Source organism: Lipomyces chichibuensis (genome assembly GCF_038497645.1).
Source record: "Lipomyces chichibuensis strain CBS 12929 unplaced genomic scaffold V1513scaffold_44, whole genome shotgun sequence".
Taxonomy (NCBI): Eukaryota; Fungi; Ascomycota; class Lipomycetes; order Lipomycetales; family Lipomycetaceae; genus Lipomyces; species Lipomyces chichibuensis.
Genome location: NW_027117496.1, coordinates 62,798 through 74,974, shown reverse-complemented (window position 1 = coordinate 74,974; position 12,177 = coordinate 62,798). Strand labels below are relative to the sequence as shown.

Sequence of the window (12,177 nt, the reverse complement as noted above, 5' to 3'; positions counted from 1 at the left end):
AAGCGAATATCCACGGAACATTTAAGAGTTCCGCAAGGATACATTCTATCGCACTGATTTCACATTCTAATTGCAAATCGTCAATGCCGGCGACTTTTTTTTGCTACGAATACTATATCGGCGAAATAAAAAGCCTGCCGATTTTAGAGCCTGCCGATACTATGTCGTCGGGATCTGCCTGCGATATCGGATGCGTGCCGATAAAAATCACGTGACCGGTCATATGCGTATAAGCAATAGATTAATTGGCAAAATACATCTATTAGTTAACAGTGTCACATGAAATGTCAACAGAGGCTGACGTCGTTATAAATCTGCCGCACTGCTCGGCCGTTAAGAGCGCGAAATGCTGGAAACCCTGAACCCCTGTTTCTTGTCTCATCACTTTGAATTCTACATATTATTGCCATACAGACCTACTAATGGTCAATCGGGCGGGTAATTGATATCTCTCCTAAGTCCTGTAGTCTGTACCAGCTAGTCCTAATTTAAGAAAATGTCTGCCGATAACCGATATCGTCGACTATATGCCGATACAATATCGGTTAACACCTACGCCAGCCGATATTTATTCGTAATTTATTCGCAAGATTTTGAGACTGACGATATTGTGTCGTCGCCGATATTTGCCGATACTATATCGGCAAACCGGCAAATCGTCTACGTAATCCTAATGCCGGACTATTAAACACTATTTTTAATATTATTTAGATGAGAGAGTCGTATTAACAAACTGGTTGAAATGAAGGTTTCCAAATACAGTTTGGCGATAAATCATCAAAGCAAAATGTCTAACCTCATTAGGCTAGACCAATCATTTTAGATTTATCCGATCCCGGCGGATAGGATGGCGGATTTATTCGACGAAGACGGCGGATGAGGATCCGCCAAACCTGTGGCGGATTCGGTCAAATTAGGCGGATATCCGCATCCGCCACAGCCCTACTCGGACTTGGCCGGCCACTACCCGAGACACAACGTGAAGAAAGACCAAACTCCGACAGTGATCCACTGGAGGGCGGAAAGGGACAAAATACCAGGGATAGTGGACTATGTGTGGCATTAAGGGTATCTGCGGCTGAGGTAAATGAAACCTAGTCTATTCACGTGACTAAAGTTTGAAGGCGTATTCGGCGAATAATAAGTGGGAATTGAAGTGCTTGATAGATGCCGGAAATTCAGACACCGTAACTCCAAAAACAGGCTGTTAGTCAGTTGATATATCCATGGGTATGACTAATCAGTCTTGTCTCATCCGTATCCATATCACGTATCCGTATCCACGATGGATATCCACGGATATATCTGTTATCCGTCTATCCTGCCGATCCCTAACACCGAGGGAGATGAGGATTGCGAAACCAATACTCTCCGAGTGTTACAGAAATATTTCTGGCGACTAGTTGTCAAAGGCGTTTATGTCCACATTAGTCATTGACTACGTAATAACCTTATTGGTGTACCTTATTGGTGCCAAGTGGAAGTAAACAGTTCATCGGCTTAACGGGCCGAGTACCCGACCGGTGATGTCATCGACCATTTCATCCTTTGTTTATATTCCAGTATTGTTCATGAACATGTTCGCTCTGCCACACGTCCTCTCTTACATCATAAGATAGCACAGCCTGGCGCCAGAATCCACTTCAATGAATGCCCTCCGTCTGAAGCGCTCCTCGCGTTCGTCACCTCCAACCCTTTCCCTGGAAACGGTCCCGAAGCCGACTGTCACAGCAGGTTACGTTCTCGTCAAAGTTCACGCATCCGCAATCCAGCCGTCCGACAGACTAAACGCTAAAGGCGGCTTCTCGCTGACATCCTTCCCGCGAATTCCGGGTCGCGATTTCTCGGGCACCATAGTCGCCGGCCCGAAGGACCGAATCGGCGAGGATGTGTATGGGACCAGTGGTTCTAAGTTTGGGTTCTCGGAGGATGGGGCTCATGCGGAGTATTGCCTCGTTCCGGAAACAGCCGTAGTACGGAAGCCACGGACTTTGTCGTATTTACAGGCCGCGAGTGTAGGCGTGCCGTTCACGACTGCTGTGTTGTGCGTCCGACGAGCGAGGACGACGGCGGAAGATGTTGTTCTAGTGCTTGGTGCGGCAGGCGCGGTCGGATCGGCTGCGGTCCAGGTAGCCAAAGCCATGGGTTGCAAAGGCGTGATTACGGCATCGAGAAGTGACAGTACCGATGTGAACGTGGCGATGGACACCGCCCTCGAGGCTGTCACTTCTCTGACGGGTGGGAAGGGAGCGGACGTTGTAATAGATACGGTAGGAGATATCGGACTGATGAAGGCGGCATTGGGCGTGTTGGCGGTCAATGGACGGTATGTATGGATCGCCGCGCCCAGGGGAGGGGCCAGCACGGATTTCACGTTTGACTTGCTCCGGGCATATCGGAAGGAGCATGAGCTGGTTGGATGTAATTCGCTCAATTACTCTGCTGCGGATATGGCCGAGATAATGCGGCAGTTGCAGGTATGGTTTGACAATGGCACGTTGAAGACCAAAGCAGACGAGGAGTTTGTAGTTGTTGGGTTGGATGAGGCTGTCGAGGCGTATGGGAAGGTCAGTCCGGGAAAAGTAGTTCTTATTTCGATGGATAGGAAGTAGGCGTGATGCAGGACTGTATATGGTCATACTGGCCTTTGAAACGGTCATTCAATGAGGAGTTATCGGTCGAAATGTAGCGAAAAAGCATGGCCGTGAGCTAAAACCACAAACTATTGAGTTTCTTGGTGCAGTTTCTTGTTTAAGCTATAGAAGATTTTAATAATAAAATATATTGCGAAAATCCCACTAGTACATCGCACTGCGTAAACTCAAATTGTCAACATATCCCCATACCAACGGGCAATAAAACCATCCACGCTTATGAAATAGCCAAGCCTTTGATTAGAACAACTTTAATCCAATATCTGGAAATACCCCATTCATCATCAAGCTTTTCAAGTCCAGGATGATTTGATGCCATTGACGGACACAGTAACATCTTTTGTTGTGCCACCAACGGAGAACAGCTTTACTTGAGCACTATCATCAAGTGGGAATATCTGCGACGTGATAACTGCCAGGCCCTGGCCATCAAAGACTTCGACCGAAGACCAGTCCAAGAGGATGTTGAGCGTGATGCAATCGGTGGATTTCGTCGGCAGAGTCGCAATGAAACGTCCAGGGTAAGGGTTGGGCTGCCAATCTACGAACGAGTTATCGCCAGACGAAAAGCGATCGACAAACACATTCTGGCCAAGGAAATCGTACCCGATCACGGTCTCTTGGGTATCAGTTGTATTAGAGCGCAGAATGACACCGAACTGTGTTCCACGTCCGCGACTGAACTGTACCGTAAGCTTCATTCTCGCATTGTATGGAGCTGGCACATTTATCGCAGTCTCGCCTGCCCGGAGGGACTTGAACTGGTTGGAATACAACTTTGATGTGTAGAGCGACGACAATGACGATACTGGCTGCTGCACGAGTCGGACCTTGTTGTTGATGGTCTTGAGCGCCAGGGTACGTGGAACAGTCATTGCGCTTCGCCACGGACTGGTCGGAATATTTTGGGCATAGGCCCAATTGTTCATCCACCCAATCACGGTCCGATGATTGGTATCTAGCCCGTTGTATGTTGCGGCAGCATATAAATCGGGTCCGAAGTCGAACCAGTTACCCTCGTCCTTGGGGCTGTCAGAAAAGATGATCTCGTCGACGTGTAGGTGTGCAAAAGGACCAGTGTTGACATCGGTGACAATAAAGTACGCCTCTTGGCCTATCCATCCCGCCACATTCCAATTTCGCCACACCAGATCCTCAGTGTCGGTGCCCGTCTGCGAATGCACGACCTGGCCGCCAATGACGAGACTGAATGAAACTTGATTGTCATCGGGAGTTCCAGCTGTGGCCGGATTGAAAGGATAATAACCTCCTGCGATTAAGAAGCTAATGTATTGCTTGGTGATTGTGAACCTAGGGGATGTGATGGTGCCCATCGCGATGTCGCCGAAAAGGTATGTTGTCAGTACGCCTGTTCCAAGATATCCCATGATATCCCACACTTGAACAGTCGACGCGTTCTGAGGACCAAGACCGGAAAAGTCACCTGTGGCATTCCAACCCAGTTCTTCAAACGAGGACGAAATCGACTCGAAGTCCTGGAACACAGTACTGCCAGTCGGGATCTGCGTGGGGTCATATACATCCGATGGATCGGGGACAAAAGTAGTTCCGTCAAACGAACCCAAGATGTATTGGGTGCCAGATCCGGTAATAACACCACCAGGGTTGATTCCCATGAGTACGACCCACTTTACTATGTTCTTGTTGCCGTCCACGTGGAGAGGAAACAATGACGGACACTCCCATTGTCCGAACCTTGCATTTTCCGGTCCGAACTGAGACTGTAAAGTCCAATCCTTCAGGTTCTCGGATGAATATATAAGAAGGATGTGCTCCATTGCCAAAGAGGCAACCATGATCCATTTCGATGATGGAGCATACCAGAACACGAATGGGTCACGGAACTGCTGGTACTGGTCGGCGTACTGCGCAGGAGGCGATTCTATGACAGGATTGCCATCATATTGGGTCCAAGTTAGGCCATTATCGTTGGAGAATGCGATCGACTGGGACTGCTGGCCTGCACGGATGACTGCGCCGTTGGATTGGGTATGGGCCGTAGGGTAGTTGCTGGTGTAGATGGCAACCATTGGGGTAGAATAGATGAATTTGCCGTGATGGTCCTTGCCGACCGGAACAGCAAAGCCGCTCGTGTTGTTAACATCAACAACAGCGGAACCAGAGAAGAACATCTCCAGGACGTTCCCGTTAGAATCGGACTTACACTCGAGCGCAATCGGCAAATGCTTCCAGTGCACAAGATCGGTCGAGACAGCGTGGCCCCACGACATGAAACCCCAGGTAGTCCCGTTAGGGTTATACTGGTAAAATAGATGATATTGGCCATTGTAGTACACAAGCCCATTCGGATCATTCATCCAATTCTGCTCTGGAGTGAAGTGGAATTGCGGACGGTACTCCTCGGTGTAATAGGAGTGGACCAAACAACGGCCGAACCCAAGCAGCAATATGAAGACACAAGTTGTCCAGGAAACCATGACTCAGTCGCGGAAAGAATTGGTTTAGTTTTGGCTATGACAATTATCATTATGAGCGTGTTTCCCTAGCATTTGTATTTTGTCCATGAGCGAAGAAATGACAGGCTCGGAAAAGCAATTGAGGAGAAAGGTCGTGCTTGCCAAGCAAAATGACGGAAAAGCTCGCAGATCACTAACCATTGAGAAAAATGGAAAAAGCAGAATTCCGTTGGAGAATCGAGTTGCAGTACGAGTGTAGCGGGATGGTGGGAGAAGGACGTCAGTGCGAAGCGACCAGAATCCAGACAAGAGGAGTTACTGCTGCAATCCCATGGACTCCGCATTTCCGTATCCGTCAAGCAGCTGTTCGATCGTCGCCCAACAAAGTTACTATGTTTAGAGTATCGCAATAACGAACCTAGCAAATTAGCGCAACCATTGTTTAGCGACAAAGACAAGACCAAGTGCTAGTTGCAATAAGACGGGGTTGGCGGTCGGGGTAGTGAAGTGGATCGAAGGAAGTCACCCCGCTGGCACTGCTGGCACCCCACGTACAGGCTGCCCCGCATGTCAGTTTCCACATGCCACTTGACTAAACTACAGAGAATTGTGTGGGTTAAAGTAATTGATGCGGGGTGAATTCTGTTTTGGTCAAGGACCGGGGCCGACAAACGAAAATTGTCAAAGTTTGACCCTGATGCTAACCCAGACCGGCTGATGACATGACTGAACGACCCGGATGCTAGAGCATGCACAACTTGCAGTGGTGTATCAACCCCGCACTTCTACCCATCTTTCAAGTGTGAGCATATTGGGACTGGAGTTATTTGGAAGCTGGTGGGTTTGAGGCGACAACTGGCCAAATCAAAAGTAATGTTCGGAGATACAGCAGGCGCGGTAGTCACACATGTGCAGCACCAGCAGCACTGGAAGTTAGCTTACCGAGTTGGGCATCCATTGTACAGGAAGCGGAGTAGATGAACTGTCGATCGACGCAGTAGAATTTAGTATTTCTTAAACGATGAGTTATCTCTGGCCAATCCCCGATCTAGAAAAATACAAGCAGCGTTAGCTTCAACGAGTTGCCCCGCACTCATCAACTTCGAGAGGGGCGCAAACTACTTTTGGACTGCCGCTAGTAGGCTGGACAAGATACACGGCGTAATGCCGCCTTAATACCGAAAGCATTAATTAGTTTGCGGTAGTTATGATAGCATTTGGCGAAACAGTCGCAATGTTTGAAGTGAGACACATGCGCCACGCCTATCCCGAAGTAACTCCGAAGTCTGCATATTCACGAACTCTATTAGCTTTCATTAGCCCCAACGCCAAGCAAATGCGCCAACCCCACATCTCAAAAACTGAACGGATAATATCAAAAATACCACTGAAAAGTTTTGTAATATCAAATATGCCATCGGGAGTCGTGCCACTCTCACCCATTTCCTAACCCGGTCTGGAAACCCGGTGATGTTAATTTTCAAGCGCCGTAATTCACAAAGACACTTGTCTATAATACCGCCTACATTGGAGATCTGGTGCCCTACAACAATAACTTTCAAACATGCAATGAGGTCTATTGAAGAGAGATACTAATCTCGTCGCCGTCAAATCCGACCCTACGCGTGCAGTTGAAGTGCCAAGGAAAATGATTGCCCATGGAGTTGCATGCCAGTCGGTGGTTTAGCGCCTAGTCGTTAACTACAAAATGTGCCAAGTAACGAGTCGTACGACACTCAATTGAATTTTTGATATTATAAAACTTTTCAATGGCATTTTTGATGTTATCCCCGAACTAAAATGACAAGGAAAAAAAATAAAGTTTATTAAGGTTTTATGCGGAACAACCATTGAGCCGGAGTCGCCATCAGCAATTCCACACGCCATTATGCCTCTCTGCCCCACATGAACCACAAAGTGACCCCGCGTGACCCCGCAATATTCACTGTATTGATATCCAAGCAATTGAAGTCGGACTGGGTTGCTCAGTCCGGCTGATAGAAAACTATAAGAACTCGTCTTCCCAATCTCACATTTGTTTGCCAATCCGATATTGCTTTCATATCTTTTGCAGCTCGTATTACGCAATGAAGCTCGGTCTAAATGTTGAGAAGCCTTCTCAAGGCTCTTTCTGGCCTTCTATCATAGTAGCCAGTTTCGCATGTTTTGGCGGTATTCTTTATGGCTACGACACAGGGTCGATCAGTGGCATTATCGCCATGGATCATTTCAAACATGTGTTTGCTACTCATCAGGACGACGGTGGCAATCCTTTCCTCACGTCTTCACAAAAGTCGCTGATCGTGTCAATTCTTTCCGCAGGCACTTCAATCGGGTCGTTCTCAATGTCTTTTGTCGGTGAGATCTTTGGGCGGCGCATGTGAGCACTCTGTCTTGTTTTGTGTATCGCCACGCCTTACGCTAATATTTAGAAATTTGATTATCGGATGTGCGGTTTTCGCCATTGGTGTAGCCCTTCAGGCTGCCGCGTCTGCGATTCCCTTATTTGCTGTCGGTATGTTTGTTTCTCCATACTGTTGTCAATCTTAACTAACAATTCTGTTAAGGAAGATTTTTTGCCGGCCTTGGTCTCGGATTTATTTCTGCTGTGGTACCTCTTTACCAGTCTGAGGCTGCTCCTAAATGGATTCGTGGCTCTATCGTGTCTGGGTACCAGTGGGCCATTACGATCGGTTTGCTGATCGCCAGTATTGTCAACAATTCTACCCAGAATCGTACTAATACTAGTGCATATCGAATCCCTATCTGCATTCAGTTTGCTTGGGGCTTGATTCTTGCAGTCGGTATGGCAATCCTTCCGGAATCGCCAAGATATTTCGTTAAGAAAGGAAAGCTCGACGAAGCACGCAAATCTCTCGGACGTCTAAGCGCTCTTCCTCCTGATCACGAGTACGTGAGCGAACAGTTGTTGGAGATTCGAGCGAACTATGAGTACGAGCTCTCGTGTGGCAGCACGGGATTTATTCACTGCTTCACCAATGAGGGTCGTCAAATATATAGGTTGGTCGTCGTCACTACTGTTCAGGCCCTTCAGCAATTGAGCGGCATCAATTTTATCTTCTACTATGGCACAGATTTCTTCCAGAAGTCCGGTATCACCGACCCATTCACTATTAACTTGATTACGAACATCGTCAATGTTGTTATGACTCCTCCCGGTATGTATGCAGTCGAGAGGATCGGTCGCCGTAAGCTTTTATTAGTTGGTGCCATTGGTATGTGTGCAGCTGAGTACATCGTTGCAATTGTCGGCGTCAGTGTCAATTCTGTCGTTTCCAACAAGGTCCTGATTGCTTTCGTGTGCATGTATATTGCCTTCTTCGCCTCCACCTGGGGTCCTGTGGCTTGGGTCGTCACCGGCGAGACCTTTTCCCTTCGAACTCGATCCAAGAGTGTTGCACTTTGCACAATGTCGAATTGGATTTGGAACTTTGGTATTGGATTTGCAACTCCTTACATGGTCGACTCAGGTCCAGGCAATGCGAACTTGGGACCCAAAGTATTTTTCATTTGGGGTACGTTCTGCCTGGCTGCCGTTGTATTTGTCTTTCTTTTCGTCTTTGAGACCAAGGGTTTGTCCCTTGAGGAGGTGGACGAGCTCTATGAGAAGGTCTCTAGTGCCCGTCAGTCAAGCTCATTTGTTCCCACTCATGCCTTGTCTGAGGATATCAAGAATGCCGAGAATATTGTTGATGCCGAGAAACAGCGTGGCCTTCAGGTTGAACGTGTCTAAATTATTTGGCAATGCATTTTGTCACTATATATGTTGTGTAAAGTGATTGTTTCTGAGTTAGCTTGTATTGAAATTATATTGACCATATTTTCGAGTTCATCAATTTGATTCTCGTCAAGTTGTCCGTAGTGACATCTCTTACTTCCGATCTCCATTGACAGGCCAAGAGCAGCTTGCAATGCGCGGTGGGGTTTGCTCTCACGGGTAAACTTTCCAATGAACAGTAGGAGTTTTAGGCGATGTGGACCTCTGAACCCTGAACACCATATCAACTGTATTCAAGTCCCAGAAATCAAATAAAACGGGCTCAGCGTGCGAATTTAGTTCTCTACTATCCGTCCGCTCCCCTTGTCAAGTCGCTCCACAACTGTATTCAAATTCAACTTCGAATACATTACAATAACGGGGCGCCACACCTTAGAAATGATAACAAGTGCGAACATTTGCAGAAACGAAAAAAAAAATTCCATTGAAGCACAATATTAGATTTCAAATCAACGTTCTGCTTAGTGACGTTGAGCACCTGCTGATTTAAGGTCACTTGAGATTAGCACGACGAATGACCGTTAAGATGAAGAGCATTAGGCGGACCGGTTGAGGCATATCCCCAAACCCGTACTGAAGATAACTTCGGGCGCAATGTGGAAATTATCCTTGCTGATTGCGATAGTACGTGTGCTTCCACTCACTTCGAAAGACAGCAGGCTATGCTTTAAATTGGCAGAGACACTATCATCGACATGGATACTTCCAGACAGCATCCCATTGCTATCTGAGCCGCAATCAAGTATTATGGGTTTTGGGTTCTATGATATGTTGTCTTCGAGGGATATTGTGCCGGAAGAAAGGGTCAGGCGAATATAAAGCACTTCCATTTCCATTTAGAGCCAGGTCAAGGCTCGTAATACCATTAGAAGCTTAAGTGTGAACAACCTCATAGCCAGTGCAATTTGCTGTCGAGCGCGGAGCACCTTTCGCCACCTCATACTGCAGACCGCTGTTGTCATCACTATATGTCACTCCGGATATTACGACTGCCAGTGCACGGTAATAAAAGCGCCTATAAGAATATATGAGAAAACACTTATTGAATGCATCTGTAAAAGCTACATCTACTCTGCCTATAAACTTGAAGCAACTGCTGTACGATCACTAACCGGGCGAAATGCTTGCCATGCAAGATGCAAGAGATAAGTTGCTGCAGAATTGCGTAAAAATGGGTGCTTTCGTGTATTCTGGTCAGTCAGCTCGACAACATGACTAAGTGACTTCCAAGTGGGGGGTAGCAGCTCCCACCAACTAATGACTTTAAATGCTTGGCAAAGGAACGGGCTGCATCTCAAACTCAGATCACACACGCCAATGTCGCGTGAATTGGCAATATTAACCGAGAAGTAGCGATCTCGCGTGCCAAAAGTCAATTAACGAGATGAACCTCGTGCATGCCAAGTACGCAAACCTTCGTGGGCCCCCATCGCTCTCCACTATGTCGTCTGCCAATCCGGCCCTGATGTCATTGCTAATGTTGGGGTGGGGTGGGGGGCGCCACTTGCGGGTGCAAGTCCAACTACGGAGATAACTTAGCACTAATATTGAGCTAATTATAACAAAGAATTTATTGTACGTTGGCTTACTGTGCAAAGAATGTGCGAAGCAGTATCAGCGCCAGTGTCAAAGCAAAAACTGCCCTTTTTTCTCGTCCGCAAATTGGTGGCAGTAATATTCTCGTGGATCTTGCCCCAGTTAAATCCAGGTCTTCAACGCCCTGCGAATTAACCAGTTTCAAGGTCGGTTTGATTGGTACCGTCCATCACTAGCTGTGTTATGATATGCTAACCGCGGGCACGGAATAGCGTTTGTCCGACCCAAAGCGGGGACATGGGCGCGGCACGTGGCGCAGTCTCCAAGCCGTGCCGATCAAGAATTTATCCGTTAGTTGTGGCGCATAACCGCAAGAGTAGCGGAAGTGGCGGAAGCCGATTTTCCGGCTGAATTGCAACCGGTGCGTTCTCCGCGCATATACAGTTACTGGCAGTGAATCTCCATAGGACGGCCTGTCCAAGTTCGACAAACTGTGCACAAACTACCGGGACAATATTTAATTTAAATTTGCGTTGTCAGCGTTTCGCAGGACTCATGACAGTGAAGTTCCGCCCCGCAGTCGACCGTGTACTCATCCGGAAAGACTCTGCGTGGTCGGCCATGATCATGACAGATCTGATCCGATTGAGTAATAGCTTTTGCTAATCACAAGTTTGTGATGGCATTGCCTGAATACTTGAACACAATTCAAATGCAGTTCTCTAGAAATTACAGATCCATTCCATTGCTATATTTTGTACTTTACTGCGGACTTGTGCATTATTATATAAACGGTCTTGAAGGCGTTTTTCCAATGCAAACGAACTAGTTACCATGAGGTCGTCGAATTGCGCGGAACTTGGTTTAGGGTTGCCCCCCACGCCATGGTAGATTCATTTGGGCATCTCATCTCGGGCCAGGCAATGCCTCTCGCATACACTCACGACTGGCGCTTGATCATTGTCCATTTGTCCTTGCAGGTTAAGATAACGAAGCGGGGTCGTTACAGGTTGCATTCAACAGTAACAAACTCTGCGTATGTACGTGAGGCTAAACTACGCCCCGACGCTATCGACTACCATGTAGTGAATCTACTTTGCTCTAGGTGCAGATGTCAAGGACTTCTTTGAGTTGGCAGGGTTCAGGTTTGGAGTACTATCTGGTGAACAGTACATTTACATGATTGACAGACCAACAGACTTAATCATGAGCAGACGGTCATCAGAACAAACTCGGAACTTGACCTGAATGGAATCACGCTCATGGCGCCTCAATTCAACTACTTCGTCGTCTACGCTAACAGCGACTCGAATTTGAGCCCGTTCAGTATGGCGGTAGCCCATATCATCAGTTGGAGCCTGGCACTGGCAGATAGACGACCTCGAGATTTAGGCAAACAGCATCGTTGAGAGACTTTTCTTCCATGCAAATGATGACACCATGAAGCTGTACCACAGTGACACACCATCAAGTAACATTGTCATCTGAAAGAGAAAACGGACCGGATGTTCGTGTTTGCTGGGCTTCGCGTAATATTATCATATAACAGTAAATAAAATTGATGCTATTCACAACCGTATCTGGTGTTTCGGACACATCGTCAAACTGCTGATACTACAAAGACGATCCGGGATCTCACTTCCAACAATGTCCGCAGTGAGGGCATGAATATGCTTCATCTGCTTATGTGCTCTCTTGAACTTGTACAACATCAATGTGAACAACATATGGATCGAGTCATGGATTGGCG

At 47.3% G+C, this 12,177-nt stretch overlaps 4 protein-coding genes across 4 annotated transcripts; 2 read left to right on the top strand and 2 right to left on the bottom strand.

Moving 5' to 3' along the window:
• Positions 1-1,552: 1,552 nt before the first annotated feature.
• Positions 1,553-2,795, top strand: V1513DRAFT_452016 (uncharacterized protein). The gene has a single exon (XM_066899057.1). The coding sequence runs from the start codon at positions 1,647-1,649 to the stop codon at positions 2,610-2,612; it is 966 nt and encodes a 321-aa protein (XP_066751314.1). The 5' UTR covers positions 1,553-1,646; the 3' UTR covers positions 2,613-2,795.
• V1513DRAFT_234412 (glycosyl hydrolase) lies at positions 2,780-5,207 on the bottom strand. The gene has a single exon (XM_066894428.1). The coding sequence runs from the start codon at positions 5,111-5,113 to the stop codon at positions 2,948-2,950; it is 2,166 nt and encodes a 721-aa protein (XP_066751313.1). The 5' UTR covers positions 5,114-5,207; the 3' UTR covers positions 2,780-2,947.
• Positions 5,208-7,179: 1,972 nt separating this feature from the next.
• On the top strand, positions 7,180-9,243 carry V1513DRAFT_473810 (general substrate transporter; the record flags this gene model as incomplete). The annotated part of the gene is made up of 3 exons (XM_066900180.1): positions 7,180-7,472; positions 7,525-7,607; positions 7,660-9,243. The coding sequence occupies 3 exons, from the start codon at positions 7,180-7,182 to the stop codon at positions 8,844-8,846; spliced, it is 1,563 nt and encodes a 520-aa protein (XP_066751312.1). The 3' UTR covers positions 8,847-9,243.
• On the bottom strand, positions 8,943-9,672 carry V1513DRAFT_452011 (uncharacterized protein). Its single transcript, XM_066899056.1, has one exon. The coding sequence runs from the start codon at positions 9,605-9,607 to the stop codon at positions 9,428-9,430; it is 180 nt and encodes a 59-aa protein (XP_066751311.1). The 5' UTR covers positions 9,608-9,672; the 3' UTR covers positions 8,943-9,427.
• Positions 9,673-12,177: the final 2,505 nt, after the last annotated feature.